Source organism: Cryptomeria japonica, chromosome 3 (assembly GCF_030272615.1).
Source record: "Cryptomeria japonica chromosome 3, Sugi_1.0, whole genome shotgun sequence".
NCBI lineage: Eukaryota > Viridiplantae > Streptophyta > Pinopsida > Cupressales > Cupressaceae > Cryptomeria > Cryptomeria japonica.
The window spans coordinates 209868839-209891339 of NC_081407.1; the positions used below are offsets into that span (position 1 = coordinate 209868839).

The window sequence follows — 22501 nt, forward strand, 5'->3', positions numbered from 1 at the left end:
AAGTTTCCTAGCAAGAAGAGCTTCAAATTCCATTAGAAATTCCTCATCATCCATTACTCTGCCCTGTCTTGTTCCATCACTGGTGCTTACTTCTTTTCCTTTTCTGGATGGTACAGTAGAAGCTTTAAATGTTGATTGAGTCTTTTGAACACTGCCATCAAAACTATGTAGCTCATAGGCTGTCAACTTTGCAATGATGGAGTCTAGGGATACCTTAGTTTTGTCTATTGATCTCAGCTCCTGAATAGCAGCAACCCTTATTGCATAGACCGGCAAAAGGGATCTCAGGACTTTGCTTACCACAGTGGAATCTTCTTCTCATACACATACCCTAGTGTAATGGGGGCAAGATCAAAATATTGGTTTTTCAATCTCTCTAGATCCACCTTATTCTCCTAGAGCCTATCTTAACCATCAAAACATTTGTAGAGAAGATGATGTTATGCATTTCATTCATGATATATATCCCACATAATATTAGGTAAAGATGAGGCCTTGCATGATAAGGATCTTCTTTTCCAACCTATCAAAGAGGATATGAGTGATGATAGAAATGAAAAATCTCCCTACACAAGATATCCCTTCTTCATCTACTTTTCCCTTTGTTCCTTCTCAATACACTTACACTACAAGTTTTAAAGAGATTCATTATAATACTCCTTATTCTTCTCATTAAAACATTCTTATAGGAGTGGTTATAACATAATACCAAAACAAGGTTTTAAAGGACAAGGAATTGGAAAATTTGAACAAGGAATTAAAGCCCCTATAAACCTTCCTACACAAACAAGTATCGAAGGTCTAGGACATTCTCATCATTCAACTATGGATGATCTCCTTAGAATTCAAAACTTTAAGGAGCATCTTGCAAGACAAATAATTTATCATCCTATGTAGTGACACACAACATTGATGATAGGTTTAAATGTGAAATATTGAGCCCATCATTTGAAATAAGTAATCTTCTATATAAATTTACTTTATATTAAGAGTTATTCACATGATTCTACTTTTCTTTCATTTTAAATATTTGACATTACTTTATGCTTTTATTTTTAATATTCAAAATCTTTTGTCTATGTTAAGAGCTATTCATGATTTAAATTTTTAATGGAGTACTCATCATAATCTTATGATACTTTCAATATTTGATATTGTTTGAAATAAAATGTCATAACAATTAAAATTCTTCTCTTCAATTTATAATATGTCATATGTAACTAATTTTCTAAAGAAATATAAATATAATAAAAAATTATATTTGTATTCACCATTTCTAAAATTAAATACATCTATCTAGTATATTTAAGTCTTTAATTGTTCATTATATTTTTATTAATTCAAATAATTTAATATAAATTAATTATACTCTATTTTTTATTTTTTTTGGTATTTTAGAAGATTTAAACTCAGCACCTTCTAGATGTCTATTACAAAGACTTTGCCATTAAATGAAATGCCCTTTAACATTAATTATACTTAATTGCTTATATATATTAATAAATGTAAAAAAAACTTTTTAAAATAAAAACAATGTAATAATAACAATCAAATAAAAATTTCCTACTTCAAAGGTTACAATAACTGATGATGGTACATGAATTGATTGATTGATTGTAACTAAACAAAACAAGATTATGTGTGACTACCTAGTGTGAAACAAGAGCCAAGCAAGAGAAACGTCCGCATCAAAAACGGCCAAGTTTAATATTGAAAGGAACCTGCTTGGCGAGGAAGGAGAAAGGAATGTTCTGATTGCGGAAAAGGCAAGCATAACCATTGGAGAATAGTCAACTCACTAAATTGCGTCCATTTAGTAGAGTCAAATCAAATAGGAGGACAGACGACAACCAAATTGGAGTCAAAACACAAAGAAAGGAGAAACTACGCAGAAATTGCGTCCATAAATAGCAGTCAAATAAACTAGAATTAAGAATAGCCAGAAGCCAAGTTAAGCCATAGTTTCTCCATTACACATCTACAAATATGGTCATCTTGTGAATGTTTGCATCATTGCCTGTGCTTCTCATAGACGACAATGGCAAAGCGTCTATGCTCAGTCCTAGTGTCTTTTCTATTACTCGTTTCTGTGTGCGCAGAAAACAGTAAGGTTGCAAGAGTAAATCTTGCATCATTCACCTGGAAAGATACTGAGGATAACAAGAACTGCTCTGCGGAAGAATTGGAAACATCAAGTTTGAGTGTGATGCACATTCAGGGCAAGTGTTCTCCTTTCCGCCTCCCCAAATCATCATGGTGGAAGGCGATATCCGAGTCAATCAAAGGCGACAATCAGCGCTACAGAGCAATGGTGAAAGGGGAATGGAGCTCCGGGAAAAGTATGGTTAATCCCCAAGAGGACACGGACCTCCCGTTGGCCTCGGGACATGCCATCAACACGGGAAACTACATTATCAAGCTGGGTTTCGGCACGCCTGTGCAGAGCTTCTACACTGTCCTCGATACCGGCAGCTACATCGCCTGGATTCCCTGCAATCCCTGCTCCGGTTGCTCAAGTGAGCAATTCGAGCCATCCAAGTCGTCTACGTATAAGTATCTCACCTGCACTTCTCAGCAGTGTCAGAGTCTGGGCGTCTGTGAGAACAACGATAAGAATGTCAACTGCAGCCGTACTCAAGGGTATGGCGACAAGTCGGAGGTGGACGAGCTCATGTCGTCTGAGACGCTAACTGTGGGCTCTCAGCCGGTGGAGGATTTTGTCTTCAGATGTGCGAGTGCGGCGAGGGGACTCACCCAGAGTACGCCCAGTTTGGTTGGGTTTGGGAAGGATCCTCTCTCCTTCGTTTCTCAGACGGCCACGTTATATGACAGTACGTTTTCTTATTGCCTTCCCTCACTCTCCTCCTCTGCTTTCACGGGGTATCTCACGCTGGGGAAAGGGGCTCTTTCTGTGCAAGGCTTGAAGTTCACTCCCCTCTTGTCCAACGCGGTGAACCCTTACTTCTATTATGTGGGGTTAAACGGAATCTCTGTGGGAGAAGAGCTTGTTTCCATTCCACCGGGGACATTGAGCTTGGATGAGTCGACGGGAAGAGGGAGTATCATAGACTCGGGAACAGTTATCACTCGGCTGGTGGAGCCCGCTTACAATGCCATGCGAGATTCTTTCCGCCGTCAACTCTCTAATCTGACTATGGCTAGTTCGACAGAGCCTTTTGATACGTGCTACAACAAACCGTCCAGCGAGCTGGGTTTTCCTCACATCACGTTGCATTTTGACGATGGCCTGGACTTGATTCTGCCGGTGGAAAGCACCTTATACCCCGCGGATGAGGAGGGCTCCGTTTTATGCCTTGCTTTCGCTCTTCCTCCGGGCGGGGTGGACGATGTATTGTCAATATTTGGGAACTATCAGCAGCAGAACTTGCGAATCGTGCATCATATCGCAGGGTCTAGGCTTGGAATTGCTAGCGAGAACTGCGATGGTTAGTAGCTTGCTTGCTGAGTATTGTTTATTCCCCTTACCAAACATCCACGCTGCTTCCTCCCTCTCTAACTAAACATCAAATTAACCAAGAGGTGCATTTGATGGGTTCGGTATGAAAAATTATACTAGCTATTATTTGTAATGTGTGGTGTGTGGTGTATGGTGCGTTTCGAATATAACTTTAAGAATGTTTGAAGGTATTTAAAAATTGTAGTCTATTGGATAAGAATTGATTTGTTTTTGTTAAATAAGTTGTAATTTTAAATGGTATTTATTAGTAATATGTCATCTTAAAAACATAGATTTGTCTAATGTTTTATTCCATATATATTAATAGTGGATTATTTTATGATCATTTATTATTACAATATACTTAAATATGGTTGCAATGGTATATTTATATTTTAAAATTGAGTTTTAAGTGTTGATCGAGATATTCAAGAAATAAGCATTATATGTATGACAATATGAAATTATGTAAATGTAATGCTTAAAAAGAACATGCTTAATGGACATTACACAACCTATTTATCCTACTCTAAACTTAGTTGTTTGGCAATAAAAAATTTAGTATCAATTAACAAGTAACTATTTCAACCTAGATTAAATGTTAAAACAATAGCTTAATGTTTCTTTTAGTTCATGTCAGAATGTACCTCTTTCTTACCCAAGTTGCTCTCACATTCCATTGTGATGTATTTGCCTTTCCTCCCAATCATGCACCTACAAGATGTCTACAATTCTAGATGCTCGACACAAGGTCAGAGGATAACTAGATACACAATCATCATGATAAATTGGATCATTATTTTAACTAGATCAATCATACAAGACTAAACTACTGAATTTGCAAAGACAAACAAGGAATGCATAAGATTGGGAAGGAATGGCAAGGTCAATCAAAACTCAAAAGGGCAAGACCTAAAATCAGACCTATTGTATCAAGGCTTCATCATAGATGGCCTTTCCTACATGAAAGCACAGAGACTTCGGAGTTCAACTTTGTAATCTTGAAACATACCATGCTAGGTATGCCTCAATAAGGAAATAAAACGCTTATCCTAAAGAATCATATTTTTTTTGTTGTAGTTATTATAAAACTGTGTAAGTAGGTGTGCAACCCTTTCTAGGGCTTGACTCCCCAGATAGTTCCCTTGTTGGCTACCACCCACTAACATGAAATAGAGACGAAAGCCTAGATAAGAATCGACCATTTGAACATATTCAAATGAGGTTCTTTTTTTTGTTTTTTGTTAATTAAATTTAAGAGTGAAAACTTCAATATTAAGAATGATAGAACACTCAAAATATCATTGAATTTCAGTATGCTAATAACCAATTATAAAAAAATATGAACCCTTCTATAACTACCACTCATGAATTACTAGGGCTATGTGTATAGCCATTGTGATCATGTTGATCACTATAATTATAATACTAGTTTCTATTGAATAAATTACTTTAGCAAGAAATAGTTTTAATTATCACTTTTGTAAACCAATGATTAAATGAAAGGATAAATATTCAATTCCAATGTACATCATATTCATAACTCTTTTAATACTAAGGATATAATCGTCCTTTATATGCATGCAATAACTATAATTACACAAGATGATGTATATGAATGGATAATTAGCAATAATTCGATGGCTAAAGAGATCAAAACACATACCATTACTTAACACCTTTGAAATATTGCAAAACAAATAATTATCCAATTGATATATATACAATAGTGACCTACGATAATTCCTCTTGTAAGGAAAAAAAATTAAGATTAATCTGATCAAATATAATTACTAATCAAGATAGATTTAAATAACAACTTTCTATCTAGGTAAAATGAGATAGGAAGGGAAGCATGATTTGATAACACAATGACACTAATAACTAGAACTATCGTGAATGGATTATATTTTATAATTGAATATAATGATACAAGTCCAATGAAATTGATAAATACAACTTATTTTTAATGGTCATTAAATAAAAATGACAAACTTAGTAGTAGACCAATATTAATGATTATTTGACAATGGTATTCAACTTATTTGGTCATCATCATAAATATTCCCTAAGCCTTTACAAGTAAAAATTATAGGAATATATGAACTAAAAGGATAGTAAGGTTGTACTACTTCCTAGGTCCTTGTTAATTAATAAGTCTCTAACAATATCATTTAAATAGGTAATCTAAATTCTATCTATATAGATTTGTTACTTATTAAAGTAAGAGAAGAAAAATCCCTTGTGCATAGATTCTATATTTCTTACTCTTAACTAATTTTGTTTAATGCCAAAAGATCAATAATACATGCTAATAGGTCTAATATATCTATGACTACCATAGAAATTTAAATCTTTTATCATTTTAGCAATTAATAATTCTTCTATAATTTTTTGATAACTAATTTCATACCTAATTTATAAGTTGTCCACAATAGAAATTCCTTAATCCCATATATTTCCTATAAGAACATTTTCTCAATAGCCAATTTGTTTTACCATATTTATAAAAAGATATACCAATAAAATCTTACCTCACATAATTTAGAGTATCTAATTCATCCAATTAAATAGCTTAGCTTATGGTAACAAGTAGAGTTATTTTACTCATTAATTGCACTCCAAAACTAGATCATTAGGATTTCTTTTCTTTTCTTCATTGTGTTAATTAATTTATTTATTTATTTACATGAAAGTAAACTAAGTGACAAGTCCATACTAAGATCTAACTCAACAAGAGAAAATGATAGAAGCTATCAGTTCAAAAACTCTCCAACATGACACGTGGCCTTTACATTTCCTTTACCCCACTCTATTTGCATTTAACGGGAAGACAACTAAAAATAGAGAAGTGCATAGTGACCTAATACAAAAACAAAAGTGAAAATGATGAGGTACAACTATACTAAACACAAGCTAGTTAGGGGACCAAAGTCATAATGTTATTTCATTCTGGTTTAATTATACAAATGGAGAGTTTAAAGAAATTAGTCGATATTATATTCACAGAATAATAAATCTCGCACAATAATTTTAATATCAATCACAGTCATTCATCTATTCAGTCTTATTAAAAACATAATTTGTTTAGCCTCTTGAACGTTATTAAAAACATTCATTCATTATAACAATATATAATCTTTTCGAAACAAATGAAAATACATTTAAGTTTTTGATGAATAAATGCGAAGGTTAGTTTAGTTTTAAGCAACACGTATTAGTCTAGATGATAAAGAGAGGACCTACAGGTTTCAGTTCTCTAGCTACTGTTAGCTCTAGTCTATAAGAAAAAATGAGTGCAATGTATCCTGTTCATACACACAAGTAGAAAGACAGGTAACATAAGGGATGGTAACTGACCCGACTTAGTGTGTGTGATTCAAGCTATCCGATAATAACCAGACAACAAATGTAATGTCTAGAAATCTAGACAATACATGTGATCTGTTGACTAAATTATCTCACAGAAGTAAGTTTCCTAAATTATAATAATAATAAGATATGCAGCTAATGGATTTGTTTCCCCAATAGAAAATTTCATGACTTTTAGTAAGACTATTTGAGAACAACTTAATGAGAATTAGCAATGTAAGTAATTAATGTTCCATAAAAAAAAGTATGGTAAACCTTACCGACTGAATCATGGGCATATTGTTCCTGAACACGGTAAGATTGGCTTGGGAATCTAGTGAATAGATTGCATTAAGTTTATTTGGTGGCATTGAAACATGAGGAGCGTGCATGTAAGTGTTATAGTTCAAATCCAAAAAAACAATGATTACGTACATGCGTTGCATACATTTCTCCCAACACAGTTGTAGCCCTAGCATATAATAAAGTACTTCGTGTTCTTATACTTTGATGGTTGTCCAAGCCTCATCCCAATGCTCCTCTCTTCTTTTGTTTTAGACTCATTGATCTTCTTATCAGGATAAAAACCTTCCCCTGTAAAATGGAATGATAGCAGAGAAAACCCAACACAAAATTTCGCCCTGTCTTTTATCATCATTGTATGTAAGCTTCTTGTCATGTAATTCTTCTTTTGCAGAGGAGGGTATCATACCCATCACGTGGTGCCAATACTTTTTTCCCATCACTTATCGTCCCTCTGGCATTAAAGTTTACAGGGTTTTAATATGAGCTACGCAAAATGCTACATCCTACTAAACTATCTGGATTTCGTACCCGGCCAAGGGCCAGAGTAGGTGGAATTACTGATTTGCCCATGCATTCTTATTAAATGAAATCACTTTCTAGACTAGAAACTTACAAACACCAGGAAAATTTATACAATTAAATGTAATTCGATAAATAGATGGCAATTATGAAGGGTGAAAGTAGAAAGAGTTTACCTAGCTGCCAAGACAAACTAATCAACATTTTGTAATGACCACCCCTATTTTCATTTTGAAAGAGACTTGCAAACTACTATGTGATATCAATTAAATTGCTTAATAAACAACATGGCATTTTATCAAACACTTGACAAACATACAACAATATATGCAAAACCCGAAACTTCTTATTTGTTGTTAAATACTGATTTGCAATATAAATGTGCACATTCAACTGCCTTATGGGCTGCGACAATTATTCAGGTTTGTATTCAACAATTACAATGCTTAGTTATGAAAATATGATAGAAAAACCTGGAATTGAATGTTGTAGTGGTCTGCAAATGTAATGGTAGCCTTCCAAACTTCTAATCAGCAGGAAAAACAAGTAAAATTCATACCATCATTGTTCATGCACCATAGCAGCACTATTCATGGCACTGTAGCATTTTTACTATTCACGCGGAACTATAGCAAAAACACTATTCATGCAGCACTATAGCAAAACACTATTCACGCGGTACTGTAGCAAAAACACTGTTCACACGATACTATAGCAAAAACACTATTAACACGGTACTATAGCAAAATCACTATCTTCGAATCTGCACTTTCAAACCCTTGTAAAAACTTCATGTGAGAGCACCAGATGAAGCCCAATGTGTTTCCTAAATGAAAACACCATTAATCCTCCTGACTGTGTCTTTCAACAGCGAAGAGAATGCTAGCAAAGAGGGATTTCGTCCTCCAAGCCCAATAATCGGATCTCTACGAAATCCAACAACATAACATTAATCTCATCCAAGCATATCCCAAAAGAGAGCTCTCAACCTCAATTTATATCCTCTTCCTGGATGCAAACACTTCATTTCCTAAATGTGGGATAATACATTTTAGAATAAAATATTATTTCCCACAATGTACACATTAAAGGGAACTTTTAATATTTTAAACATTACTTTATATTCCCAACCTTATAATATAACGATAAAGTTAAATATTTAATTTAACTTTACACTTTATCGTTAAATATTAAAACATTATTGATAATCCCTTTAAATCATTGTCGCCTTCAAATATTTTTTACTGATAATTATGCCAACCAGGGAAACACTAAAAATTTCAAGTCACTGCTTGGAGACTAACTTACTATAAATAGTAAGTGTCTAGAAACCCTGTCAGAGCAGCACTGATTGGCCTGAAACTGAAAACACCTAGGCCAAAACACCTCAGGATCCCACCAATGTCCTTGTTAGCCTTCGGGACCGTGTCAGAATAGGCTAACAACACCCCATATCATGTTGCACTAAAAAGGGGACATTACAGTCTGCCCCCCTTGAAATTGCTTGTCCTCAAGCAAATTCGGTCCTGAATGTTGCAATACTTGCTCATTCTCCCATGTAGCATCCTCATCTAGCAGGTCTCTCCATTTCACCAAGCATTCCTTAACAATTCTGTCCCTGAGTGTCCTTTCCCTAACATCCAGAATAGCTGCAGGGATCAGCACTAGTCTCCCTTCCTCGTCTAATGGAGGTAAATCTGCTAAAGGCACCACACCCTGACCAATGGCTTTCTTAAGCCTCGACACATGGAACACATTGTGCACATGGCTACCCTCTGGAAGCTCTATCTCGTAGGCAACCTCACCTACCTTGGGAATGACTCTATAGGGGACATAAAACTGGGGTCTCAACTTCTTTGCTCCGCTCTTCTTGAGCGATGACTGTCTATATGGCTGTAACCTCAAATGCACCATGTCACCAACTTCAAAACTGCGCTCCACCCTGTGTTGATCAGCATACAACTTTTATTGATTATGTGCCTACTATATATTCTCCTTGAGTGCCCTCAGGATGTCCTGACTATCCTGCAATGAATCTCGGGCTTTGGGTGTAGGATTTGAGAAATACAAATCCACAGAACCCAAAGAAACCTGCATGCAAAAAACCTGTCACAGAGAAAGAGAGAGAACGAATACAAGGGTTTTGGCTCTGACAATGTGAAAAGATTTATTAACAGAGAAAAATGAATCAAGAATATGACAATAATACAAGAGATCAATCCTTATAAAGGAGATCAACACCCAAAGGAAAACCTAACCCTAAGGTGAGAGCATTTAATAATTAAATATTAATTATTAAATGACTAATGTATGCATAAAGAGAAATCTTAAGAGGAGAGTAAAGTTAATTAATTACTTTACTCTAACACCCCCCCTTAAGATGAGCTACAATGCAGCTACAAACAATGCAGAAGAAAGCAAAGGAACTACAATGCAAAAGAGGGTCCCGGCAACAAGGCCTGATCAGGTACCCGAATACAAGAAAATCTCTATAAAGCGGAGTAAAGGAGAAAACCCAGTGGGAAAAAACTCCTCTCCAAAAAGAGATAAAGAATCATGCTGAAAAGAAAACATGAAGGAAGGAAGGGTGATCTTTTGATTCTTGTGCTATATGTAGATGATCTCATCCTTACAGGTAGCTCATCCTCCATGATTCAGAATGTTCAGAGAGCTTTGATGGAGCAGTTTGAGATGACAGATCTTGGTCTCTTGCACTTCTTTCTGGGTCTATAGGTTATTCAGTCTTCGGATGGGATTTCCATATTTCAGGAAAAGTATGCTCTTGATATGCTTCAGCGATTTGGCATGCTTGATTGCAAGTCTGCCCCCACTCCATTTCAGTCAGGTGTTGTTTTGTCTTCCACTTGCTCTACTCCTTCAGTAGACCCCACTTTATATAGGCAGTTTGTTGTACTTGACACATTCTCATCCTGATCTTTCCTTTGTGGTTGGCCTTGTCTCTCGATTCTCCCATGATCCTCATGAGAGCCATTGGCAAGCAACCAAACGTATTTTGAGGTACATTCAGGGCACCACACATTATGGCACTCACTACACTTCAGGATCCCCTCACATCATTGGCTTCACTGACTCCGATTGGGCTGGTGATGTCAATGATCAGAAGTCTACTTCTGGCTTCATTTTTTGCCTTGGTTTTGATCCTGTTACATGGTCTTGCAAGAAGCAGTCTGCTATTGCATTATCATCTACAGAGGTTGAGTACTATGCAGTAGTGTTAGCCAGTCAGGAGGTTTTATGGCTTCGGCAGTTGATGATAGAGTTTGGGTTTCCTCCAAGTTGTCCCACTTTTCTTTGGTGTGACAATCAGAGTGCCATTCACATTTCTTGCAACCCAGTGGAGCATCAACGGACAAAGCACATTTAAATCCACATGCACTTCATCAGGCAATTGATTCAGGATGGTTCTCTCATCTTGGAGTACATACCTATAGAGGAGCAGGTTGCAGACATCTTCATTAAACCTTTGGCATCTCCGCGCTATCTTCAGTTGCGCTCCATGCTTGGGGTGAAGGAAGTTGTCCTTGGGGGGTCTCAGTGAGGCCTTCCTTCCTTCATGTTTTCTTTTCAGCATGATTCTTTATCTCTTTTTGGAGAGGAGTTTTTCCCCACTGGGTTTTCTCCTTTACTCCACTTTATAGAGATTTTCTTGTATTCGGGTACCTGATCAGGCCTTGTTGCCGAGACCCTCTTTTGCATTGTAGTTCCTTTGCTTTCTTCTGCATTGTTTGTAGCTACATTGTAGCTCATTTTAAGGGGGGGTGTTAGAGTAAAGTAATTAATTAACTTTACTCTTCTCTTAAGATTTCTCTTTATTCATACATTAGTCATTTAATAATTAATATTTAATTATTAAATGCTCTCACCTTAGGGTTAGGTTTTCCTTTCGGTGTTGATCTCCTTTATAAGGATTGATCTCTTGTATTATTGTCATATTCTTGATTCATTTTTCTCTAATAATAAATCTTTTCACTTTGTTAGAGCTAAAACCCTTGTATTCGTTCTCTCTCTTTCTCTGTGATAGGTTTCTTGCATGCAAGTTTCTTTGGGTTCTCTCATGAGGATCATGGGAGAACCGAGAGACAAGGCCAACCACAAAGGAAAGATCAGGATGAGAATGTGTCAAGTACAGCAAACTGCCAACCAACTACCTGTATAAAGTGGGGTATACTGAAGGAGTAGAGCAAGTGGAAGACAAAACAACACCTGACTAAAATGGAGTGGGGGCAGACTTGCAATCAAGCATGCCAAATCGCTGAAGCATATCAAGAGCATACTTTTCCTGAAATATGGAAATCCCATCCGAAGACTGAATAACCTGTAGACCCAAAAAGAAGTGCAAGAGACCAAGATCTGTCATCTCAAACTGCTCCATCAAAGCTCTCTGAACATTCTGAATCATGGAGGATGAGCTACCTATAAGGATGAGATCATCTACATATAGCACAAGAATCAAAAGATCACCCTCCTGACGCTGAATATACACTGTGTGATCAAAATGACAGCGTGTGAAGTGAGAGGAAAGTAGGAAAGAGTCCATCTTCTCATACCAAGCCCTGGGGGCTTGTTTGAGACCATACAATGAACGACGAAGTCTGCAAACCAAAGAAGTTTCCTGCACAAATCCCTTAGGCTACTCCATATATATCTCCTCATGTAGGTCTCCATGTAAGAAGGCACTCTTCACATCCATCTGAAACACTGTCCATCCCTGTGAAGCTACAAGTAAAAGTACTAGGCGTATAGAATTCATCTTGGCGACAGGAGCAAAGGTCTCAGAGTAGTCAATACCCTCTACCTGAGAAAACCCCTTCACAACAAGACGGGCCTTATACTTATCAATAGAACCATCTGCAGCATACTTCGTACGATACACCCACTTGCACTGAACCAACTTTCTTCCCTTAGGAAAAGGACAAAGATCCCAAGTATGATTCTTCATCAAAGAAGAATACTCCTCATCCATGGCCCTATCCCACTCAAGGTGTCCTGTCACCTCTGAAAACTTTTGAGGATCATCTGAAATGGCATGACTCAAAAGACTGGAACCAGATGTCTGAGCACGAGTGTGATGAGTATCGAAAGGATCACCTGCCAAAGAACCAGCTGCCTCAACAATATCACAGGCCCACCTCGACAAAGACGGAGCAACTGGTGGTGGTGGAGATGGTGGATCATCATCTACATCATCCTCAAGAGATAAGTAATCCTCAAGAGATGAAGAGGAAGGAGTAGGCAATGAGGGAGAAGCTGGTGATGGAGAATCCATCTGAGGATAGAGCTCATCAAACTGGACATCCCGTCGAAATAGGACATCTCTAGAATCAGGATCAAACAACCTGTATGCCTTAACATCCTCACAGTAGCCAACAAATATGAGTGGTCAGCTCTTCCTCTCCATGGCTTTCCGCTGAGCATCAGGAATAAATGCCCAAGCCTCACTACCAAAAACTCAGAATGTAGAAACATCAGGCTTGACATGGGTCCAAGCCTCCTCAGGAGTCATATGTTGCAATGCCTTGTGAGGCATCTAATTCTGAATATAATTGGCACAATTGACTACCTTAGCCCAAAATGAAGAACTCATAGCTCGAGATTGTATCATACAATTTGCCATCTCCCGTAAGGTTCTGTTCTTTCTCTCAGCAACACCATTCTGCTGAGGGGTGTAAGGAACTGTAAACTGATGCTGTAAACCATGCTCAATGTAAAAATCTCTGAAAGCCTTATTTACATACTCCCCCCCATTATCTGTGCGTATCCTCCTGATAGAAAGGTCAGATTGCTTCTCCACAAATGTCTTAAAAATCCTAAAGGAGTCAAAGACATTCGACTTGTACTTAAGAAAGTACACCCATGTACGTCTGGAGAAGTCATCAATAAAAGTGAGCACATAACGGGCCCCTGAAAAGGAAGGAGTCGAAAAGGATATAAGATCACTGTGTACCAACTCTAGGGCTGCCCTAGCACGAGAGGCTCGACCCTTAGGAAAAGGATCTCGATGATGTTTGCCAAGAACACAACCACAACATACACCATCCGTACAAGAAATCTGTGGAAGCCCAATCACAAGTACCTGTGTACTCATCTGTTGTAGATATCTGTAATTGACATGGCCAAAACGCTCATGCCAAAGCCTACTCACTGAATCTGCTTGAGCTATGAGAGAGGAACCAACAGTGTCTGAACTCTCAAAGCCATCAAAACTATATAAGTGAGATGCAAAATCCACACTCCCAGTAGCCACAACCAAGTCAGGATCATGAAGATCTCGAATAACCACATCATGAGGTGAGAACTCAACTATCTTACCAGAGCCAGAGTGGTAAATCTGATAAACGGATAGAAGGTTTGTCGAAATGTCAGGAACCAAAAGTACATCCTGTAGACAACCACCATCCAATGAAATAGTACTAGAACCCTGAATGGAAAGTTGTGTTGAGTCACCAACTGCAATATGTCTAGTGCCTGTAGGGGCAAGAGCAGTGACCAAATCCTTTGTGTGTGTCATATGGTGAGAGGCACCAGAATCTAGAATCCAAGTGGATGCGGAGGACATTGCTCATGCAGAAAGAGCATGACCTTTCCCTGTGGGCTGTGAAGGAGGCTGAGGTGCACTGATATTATGCTGCTGCATGGCTTCCTCCAAAGCCTCTAAACGTTTCCAACACCTGGAAACGGGATGTCCTTCTTTGCCACAAAAACTGCAAGGATCACCAAATTTCTTCTTAGTCTTAGAGGAAGACTCACCAGACTTTGAAGATTTGCCCTGTTTAGAATTAGACTGTGGTTTTGAATCAAACTTAGGTGGTGGCTTGGAGGGATTCTCACTAGCCTCTGAATCTTTCTTAGGCTTCAGTTTCTGCTTCTGTTTTCCTTTGGAGGACTGGGCTACCAATGCTTGGTTCTGTGAACCTGAAAGTGAATCCAACTACTTAAGCTTAGCTTGCTCACGAGTTAGATGATCACAAAAGACCTCAAAAGAAGGCATGACATGTCGAGCACCCAAGGCATCCATGGTGGAATAGAAGGTCGAAGAGAAGATCTGAAATGGACCCTGAAGTTTGGAGAGGATCAGGAAAATGCACTCTGTATCAGTCTTAGTCTTACCACAACCCTACAAGATAGATCTTTGTTGTTTTAACTTCATCAGAAAGTCCTTAATAGAGGGAAATGAATCAGGTACCAAGGAAGTTAACTCTACCTCAAGCTGCAAAGCTCTGAACTCATTGACAGTACCAAAAAGTCCTTCAAACTTGGTCCAAATGGCTTGAGGAGTGAGACAATCCTCAAGATGAAACTGGAGACTATTGGAAATGTGTAAAGCCATCAATCCCATAATTTGATCCATATTGTTCCTGTGTTGCATAACCTCAAAGGGACGTGTCAATTGAGGTTGAATCTCATCCAAACAGGACCATAACCCTCGAGACTGGAGAAGAGTCATCATGCGACCCTTCCAAGTGTGGTAATTATGTGGTGTGAGAGATTCAATAGGTCTGTTTGCCATCCTGTGAACTATGCCTCAACTGCTCTGAATTTTTTAAATTATTATTAAGTGGTCTTTCAGAACTAGACAAAAGATGCAGAAGGGGTTTGGTTATTTGTTTTGGTGTTTGTAGAGTCTGGTTTTCTGATGTAAATAACAGAAAGCAAGAAAAAACACCCCCCATAATGCAAAAAACTAATCCCCAGTACAAACTAAAAGCCTGAAAATGATAGAAAGCAGTAACGGGTTGAGACAAAATTTTGAGAACCTAAAGAATTTACTGATGAAATAGACTATAGATCTAGAAAGAGCACATAACCACCTTTCCGACGCCTATTCACTTTCAAAAAACGGAGCAAAAACGAGCAAGTTATGCCCCTCGCAGTGCAAAAAGGCTCATCGGACTTTGACTGTGAAAAAATGCAATCAAACTGGAGAAATATGAAAAAATTCCTACACCATTAGACTGGGCTCAGAGTCATCTTTCCAATGCCTATTTTTTTTCAAAAAATGGAGATTGGACGCCCGATTTATGCCCGATTGTGTAAAACAACTCCAAAAAGGCCTAGATGGGCCCTTATAGCCCTCAAGGGCTTAAAAAAAGGAGGCCCCTGGTCCTCTGGGCGACCAGGAGCTGGCGCAGGAGGTTGGTGGTGCAGGGGCGGCACCGCTAGTTCCAGCGGAGAGCGGAAGGCGCACGAGCGGCTCAGGGGCGGCAGGTTTTGCCGACGGCGCGGCGGTGGCTGCCTGGCCGCGGCCGGTGGTTACCGTCGGCGGCGGTGGCCGAGCAGTGGCCGCCGGGCTACGCACCAGTGGCGCGGGGTTTGCAATGGCAGCGCCTGGTGCACTTTTTTTATTATTATTTTTTTTATTTTCTTTTTTGAATGTGCCTCGAACTACGTGCCCTAGGGCCGTATGGCCTTGGGGCAAAAAAATTTTGCCTTCTGGAGCAACTATGTCTGAATCGGATGAATTTTATATGAAAATAGGGGTTTTTGGGCATTGTGAGCTCAACGGTGAGATCCGTTTGGGCTCAAAGTGCACCCAAAAAAAAAACCCCCTATTCCAAAATAAAAAATAGAAGACAAACACAGATCTGATGCAACCAAAACCTAGATCTCAAAATCTTTCAAAAGTCTGAACAAGCTGCAGCAGATCTGGCTCTGATACCATGTAGGATTTGAGAAATACAAACCACATAACCCAAAGAAACCTGTCATAGAGAAAAAGAGAGAACGAATACAAGGGTTTTGGCTCTGACAAAGTGAAAAGATTTATTATTAGAGAAAAATGAATCAAGAATATGACAATAATACAAGAGATCAATCCTTATAAAGGAGATCAACACCGAAAGGAAAACCTAACCCTAAGGTGAGAGCATTTAATAATTAAATATTAATTATTAAATGACTAATGTATGCATAAAGAGAAATCTTAAGAGGAGAGTAAAGTTAATTAATTACTTTACTCTAACATTGGGTACTCTGCTATCCCCCAAGACTATGTCAACAAAGCTCGGCGCCTCGTAGCCATAAAGTGCCATAAAGGGTGCCATGAAGGGTGTCAACAATATTCCCCCATGTGTAACCATCTCACCCAGGCCATCTGTCGTCCAGTCACATAATTTCGCAGATAACCCTCAACCCACTTATTCACAATCTCTGTCTGACCATCCGTCTGTGGATGATAACTAGTGCTGGGTGTGAGCTTCGTACCACACAACCGAAAGAGCTCCTGCCAAAAAGCACTCAAAAATATGGTATCCCGATCACTCACTATAAACCTGGGCAACCCATGCAATCTGAATATCTCCTTGTAAAAGAGGTCTGCCACCTAGGCTGCTGTGTAAGTAGATGGTATAGCGAAGAAATGGGCAAAGTTTGTCAAGTGATCTACCACAACATATATACAATCTCACCCTTGCACTCTAGGTAGTCTGGTGATGAAGTCCATGGATATGCTTTCCCACTTCCTATCTGGAATGGGTAAAGGCTGAAGCAACCCTGCAGGGAAAGTGTGATGTCCCTTATTCTGCTGACATACTGCACACTCCTTCAAATATCTCTGCACATCATCCTTGAGTCCCCTCCAAGTAAACCTTCCACGGATCTGCCTATAAGTTTTGAAGATCCGAGGATGTCCAGCTGTAGGCGCATCATGGAACGCCCTTAAAATTTCCCCCTTGAACAGTGATGTAGGAATCAAATAAATCCTATCCTGAAATCTGATCAACCATCCAACACCATATACCTATCATCCTATATGGTATCTGCAACTATCCCAAAAGCCCAAGTATCCCCTGCATACTTTTCTATAATCCGATCTCTCCAATCCCTTGAAATCTCAACTAGAGCGCAAACATGCGGTCTCCTGGATAAAGCATTGGCTACCACATTCTTCTTCCCTTTGACAAACTCTATGTCAAAATCATAAGCCTGCAATTTAGTGATCCATTTTTGCTACCTATCATTAAGGTCATGCTGGCTCATGAAAAATTTTATGCTATTGTGATCAGTTTTGATCACAAACCATCCACCTAATAAGTATGATCAGAATTTGGCCAATGCATGCATTATGGCCAACATCTCCCTGTCATAGATAGAATAGCTCCTCTCAACACCTCGAAGCTTCCTACTCTTGAATGCAATGGGATGTTTCTCCTACATCAATACTGCCCCTATCCCATCACCTGAAGCATCACACTGAAGTTCAAATGGCTTCGTGAAATCTGGTAGAGCTAAAACCGGACAAGATGACATCACTTGTTTGAAGTGGTCAAAACATCGCTGCGTTGTTTCCGTCCATACGAAGGCTCCCTTTTTAGTGAGGTATGTCAAAGGTGCTGCAGTCTGTGAAAACCCCTTAACAAACCTCCTGTAGAACCTGCATAAACCAAAGAACCCCTTAAGTTGTGTGAGGTTCATGGGAGTAGGCCAATCTACTATAGCTCTAATCTTTTCGGGATCAACCCAAACACCATCTGTACTAATGATATGCCCAAGGTAGAGAAGCTCGGTCATGCCAAACTCGCATTTCGATTCCTTGGCATACAATGACTCCCTCTCTAGAATGAACAACACCTCCTCAAGATGTTGCAGATGCTCTTCCCAAGTCCTACTGAAGATCAAGATGTCATCAAAGAAAATCAAGATGATTCTTCTCAACTATCCCCGAAATGCTCGATTCATACAACTCTGGAAAGTAGCAGGTGCATTGGTTAGCCCAAATGGCATAACCAGAAACTCAAAGTGACCATAATGACACCGGAAAGCAGTTTTCTCAATGTCCTCTACCCTCATCCTAATCTGATGGTATCCAGACCGTAAGTCTATTTTGGTGAAAAAGCATGCTCCATGCAATTCATCAATCAACTCATCAATCCAAGGAATGGGATATCTATTTTTTATTGTTTTCTTATTCAATGCCCTATAATCGATGCACATGCACATTGTCCCATCCTTCTTGTTTACTAGAACTACAGCTGAAGCAAAGGGGCTTTTGCTAGGCCTAATGTGCCCCATTTCCAACAACTCCTTAATTGCCTTCTCTATCTCATCTTTATGTTTCTTAGGATGATGATAGGAAGTGATCATCACTGGTTTGGCTCCCTCCTCAAGCTCAATAACATGCTCTGCACCCCTATCAGGAGGAACCCCATGAGGAATATCACTGAATACCTTGGCATGTCTGTCAAGAATCTCCTGTATATCTGGTGGATGACTCTTCACCCGAGGCTCCGGTGAAGATGACATAACTAAGCACTCTGTTGCCCACTCTATGTCATTATGCCAAAAAAGTCTCTCCATTCTCCTCAAAGAGACTACCCTGCAACTCCCATCTGAAAGTCCCCTGAGTACAACAGTCCTACCCTCATGCTGAAACCTCATTTCCAACTTCACTAGGTTGAAAGTGAACTCAACCAGCGATGCCATCCATGTCATACTGAGGATGATGTCGTAATCTCCCATGTCCACAACATAGAAATCATCCTCCAACTCATAGCCATCTCCAAATCTAATGTGAAGATTTGAAACCTTCTGAGTACATAATAGCTTTTGGCCATTAGCCACCATGACTCTAAAACCATCATGCTCCTTTGTCTGTAAGCCTCTCTTGGCTACCAACTGTGTATCTATAAAGTTATGTGTAGCCCCAGTGTCAATAAGAGAGATCACCTTCTATCCCTGGATAGTACCTCTCACCTTAAATGTGATTGCCTTTTGGGCCCCTATCAAGCGTGCCAACAATCTATCATCCTTAGGAATGCTGCTCTCCTCTATCATGTTACCCTCATCTGAATCGGAGTGCTGATCCTCCCCCTCTGACTCTGACTCCTCTGCTGAAAAATACTCCATTTGATTTGCCTTAGCCTTGAGAGGGCATTTATGAGATAAGTCCCAAGGCTCTCTACACTGGAAGCACAGTTTCTTCTTTCGAAGTTCATTCAAGGTTTCACTGTCTAGTCCTTTTGATCCTTCTTTGGGTTTGTTATACTCTTTCTGAAATATTTTTTTGTCTTTGTCCTTGCGGTAGGAAGAATCTATTGAATGGTATTTTCCTTTGTATATCGAAGGGGCTAAATCTCGTGCCTTTTTTAGTTGCTTCTACTAAGGTGAGTGGATCATGTCCCTTCACCCAACCACGTAATGGATCAGCAAGCCCATCACAAACAACACCACCAATCTCCTAGGAGAGATATCAGTAACAAGTACAAACAAATACTGAAACTCGATGATGTAAGCATCCACAGAACCTGACTATTTTAACTGTGCTAGCTCCTTGAAATGTAACTCGAGATCCCTAGTGTCAAATCTCTCAATCAATCTTTCTGTGAATTCCTCATAGGATGTAATCTGATTATGCCCCAGAGTCACCATGCCATGATGCCACCATTCATGTGCAACACCGTCCAAATGCATAGCTACATACTTGATAGCCTCCTCCTCAGGCATAGGATTTAGCTGCAAGTATGTATCTACCTTCTGCACCCAAGCTCGTGCGGTCATCTTCCTTGAAGCATCATAATAAGGCAAGGAAAGTTTTCCAACTTTCTTTCTCAGCTCAAAATTCTGATTCCTCCCTCCTGCTCTAGGCATATGTCTCATCCTCAAGTCCATATAATCTCTAAGGGAAATATCTTCTTGAAACTCGGGTCCACTGGCCTCCCAATCCCTCCTGAGCTGACCTTGTAACTCAGTAATCTACGGTTTGTTCACTGGTTGAACCGGATCCCTAGGTGGGAAGGTGGGTAGAAGAGGTCTCGAGCTCACTGTTTGAGCTAGGCGTGCAACATGTCTAAAGTTATCCGCCTCATTCCCATTGTTGCCATGTCCATTATTACCATTAATGTTATTCTCAAGGCCATTGTTGTTGCCTCAACCTCCATTATTATCATTACCCCTATTGTTATCGTTTCCCCCATTGTTATTGTTTCCATTGTTGGCATCACCTGGATTAATATTGATGCCCATCTGTCTAGCCATAAGCTGCAACATCATGTCCATTCGCCTATTCTGCTCCTGCTGCATACGCTGGCCTTGCTCTAACGTACCCAGTAACTGTATGAACATTACCTCCCCCTGATCTGGACTGGTATTCCTATCATCTCGGTCACCCATACTGATGTCGTGATCAAAGAATATCTCCTCTATGTCTGTATGACTGGATTCTATGTCCACCTGCACGGATGAACTAGACTGCTCGCTCTATGAGTTCAAATTTCTGTTTTGTCTTGCTTTGGTATGGCGAAAGTTATAAGGCCCATGTTGCATGCTTAAACATACATGCTTAGCATGTTTTTTAATTCATTAATTTCTTATTTTAGTGTTTTGATATTTCGTCAAACACTTTTCCCTCTATCCGACTGCTCCAAAGTCTCTATAAGACCTCCACAGGATGGCAGGACTTATAGCTCTGATACCATTGTAATGACCACCCCTATTTTCATTTTGAAAGAGACTTGCAAACTACTATGTGATATCAATTAAATTGCTTAATAATCAACATGGCATTTTATCAAACACTTGACAAACATACAACAATATATGTAGAACCCAAAACTTCTTATTTGTTGTTAAATACTGATTTGCAATATAAATGTGCACATTCAACTGCCTTATGGGCTGCGACAATTATTCAGGTTTGTATTCAACAATTACAATGCTTAGTTATGAAAATATGATAGAAAAACCTAGAATTGAATGTTGTAGTGGTCTGCAGATGTAATGGTAGCCTTCCAAACTTCTAATCAGTAGGAAAAACAAGTAAACTTCATACCAACATTGTTCATGCACCATAGCAGCACTATTCATGGCACTGTAGCATTTTTACTATTCATGCGGCACTGTAGCAAAAACACTATTCATGCGGCACTGTAGCAAAACACTATTCACGTGGTACTGTAGCAAAAACATTGTTCACGCGGTACTGTAGCAAAAACACTATTCACACGATACTGTAGCAAAATCACTATCTTCGAATCTGCACTTTCAAACCCCTATAAAAACTTCATGCGAGAGCACCAAAGGAAGCCCAATGTGTTTCCTAAATGAAAACACCATTAATCCTCCTGACTGTGTCTTTCAACAGCGAAGAGAATGCTAGCAAAGAGGGATTCCATCCTCCAAGCCCAATAATCAGATCTCTATGAAATCCAACAACATAACATTAATCTCATCCAAGCATATCCCAAAAGAGAGCTCTCAACCTCAATTTATATCCTCTTCCTGGATGCAAACACTTCATTTCCTAAATGTGGGATAATACATTTTAGAATAAAATATTATTTCCCACAATGTACACATTAAAGGGAACTTTTAATATTTTAAACATTACTTTATATTCCCAACCTTATAATATAACGATAAAGTTAAATATTTAATTTAACCTTACACTTTATCGTTAAATATTAAAACATTGTCGCCTTCAAATATTTTTTACTGATAATTATGCCAACCAGGGAAACACTAAAAATTTCAAGTCACTGCTTGGAGACTAACTTACTATAAATAGTAAGTGTCTAGAAACCCTGTCAAAGCAGCACCGATTGGCCTGAAACTGAAAACACCTAGGCCAAAACACCTCAGGATCCCACCAATGTCCTTGTTAGCCTTTGGGACTGTGTCAAAATAGGCTAATGACACCCCATATCATGTTGCGCTAAAAAGGGGACATTACAAAGTCGATGATCAACATCTAAAGTCAATGATCAACATCTAAAGTCAATGATTATTTATTATGATGTCGGTTGAATTAGACTCCTCCTAACAGCACATGAATCAAATCAAATGAATAATGAAAGAAATATTTTAATGACTTACATGAGACTAAACAGTTTATGGGATCAAGATCAACATCAATAG

The 22501-nt window shown here is 38.8% G+C and overlaps 1 protein-coding gene across 1 annotated transcript; it reads left to right on the forward strand.

Annotated features, from left to right (window-relative positions):
* Positions 1–2038: 2038 nt before the first annotated feature.
* LOC131074543 (aspartyl protease AED3-like) lies at positions 2039–3451 on the forward strand. Its single transcript, XM_058011182.2, has one exon. It carries the CDS (start codon positions 2039–2041, stop codon positions 3449–3451), a length of 1413 nt encoding a protein of 470 aa, XP_057867165.1.
* The last annotated feature ends 19050 nt before the right edge of the window (positions 3452–22501 follow it).

What these genes read in the sequence shown, in the direction of transcription:
- LOC131074543 (XM_058011182.2), top strand. Translation starts at nt 2,039, where the DNA reads ATGGCAAAGCGTCTATGCTCAGTCCTAGTGTCTTTTCTATTACTCGTT.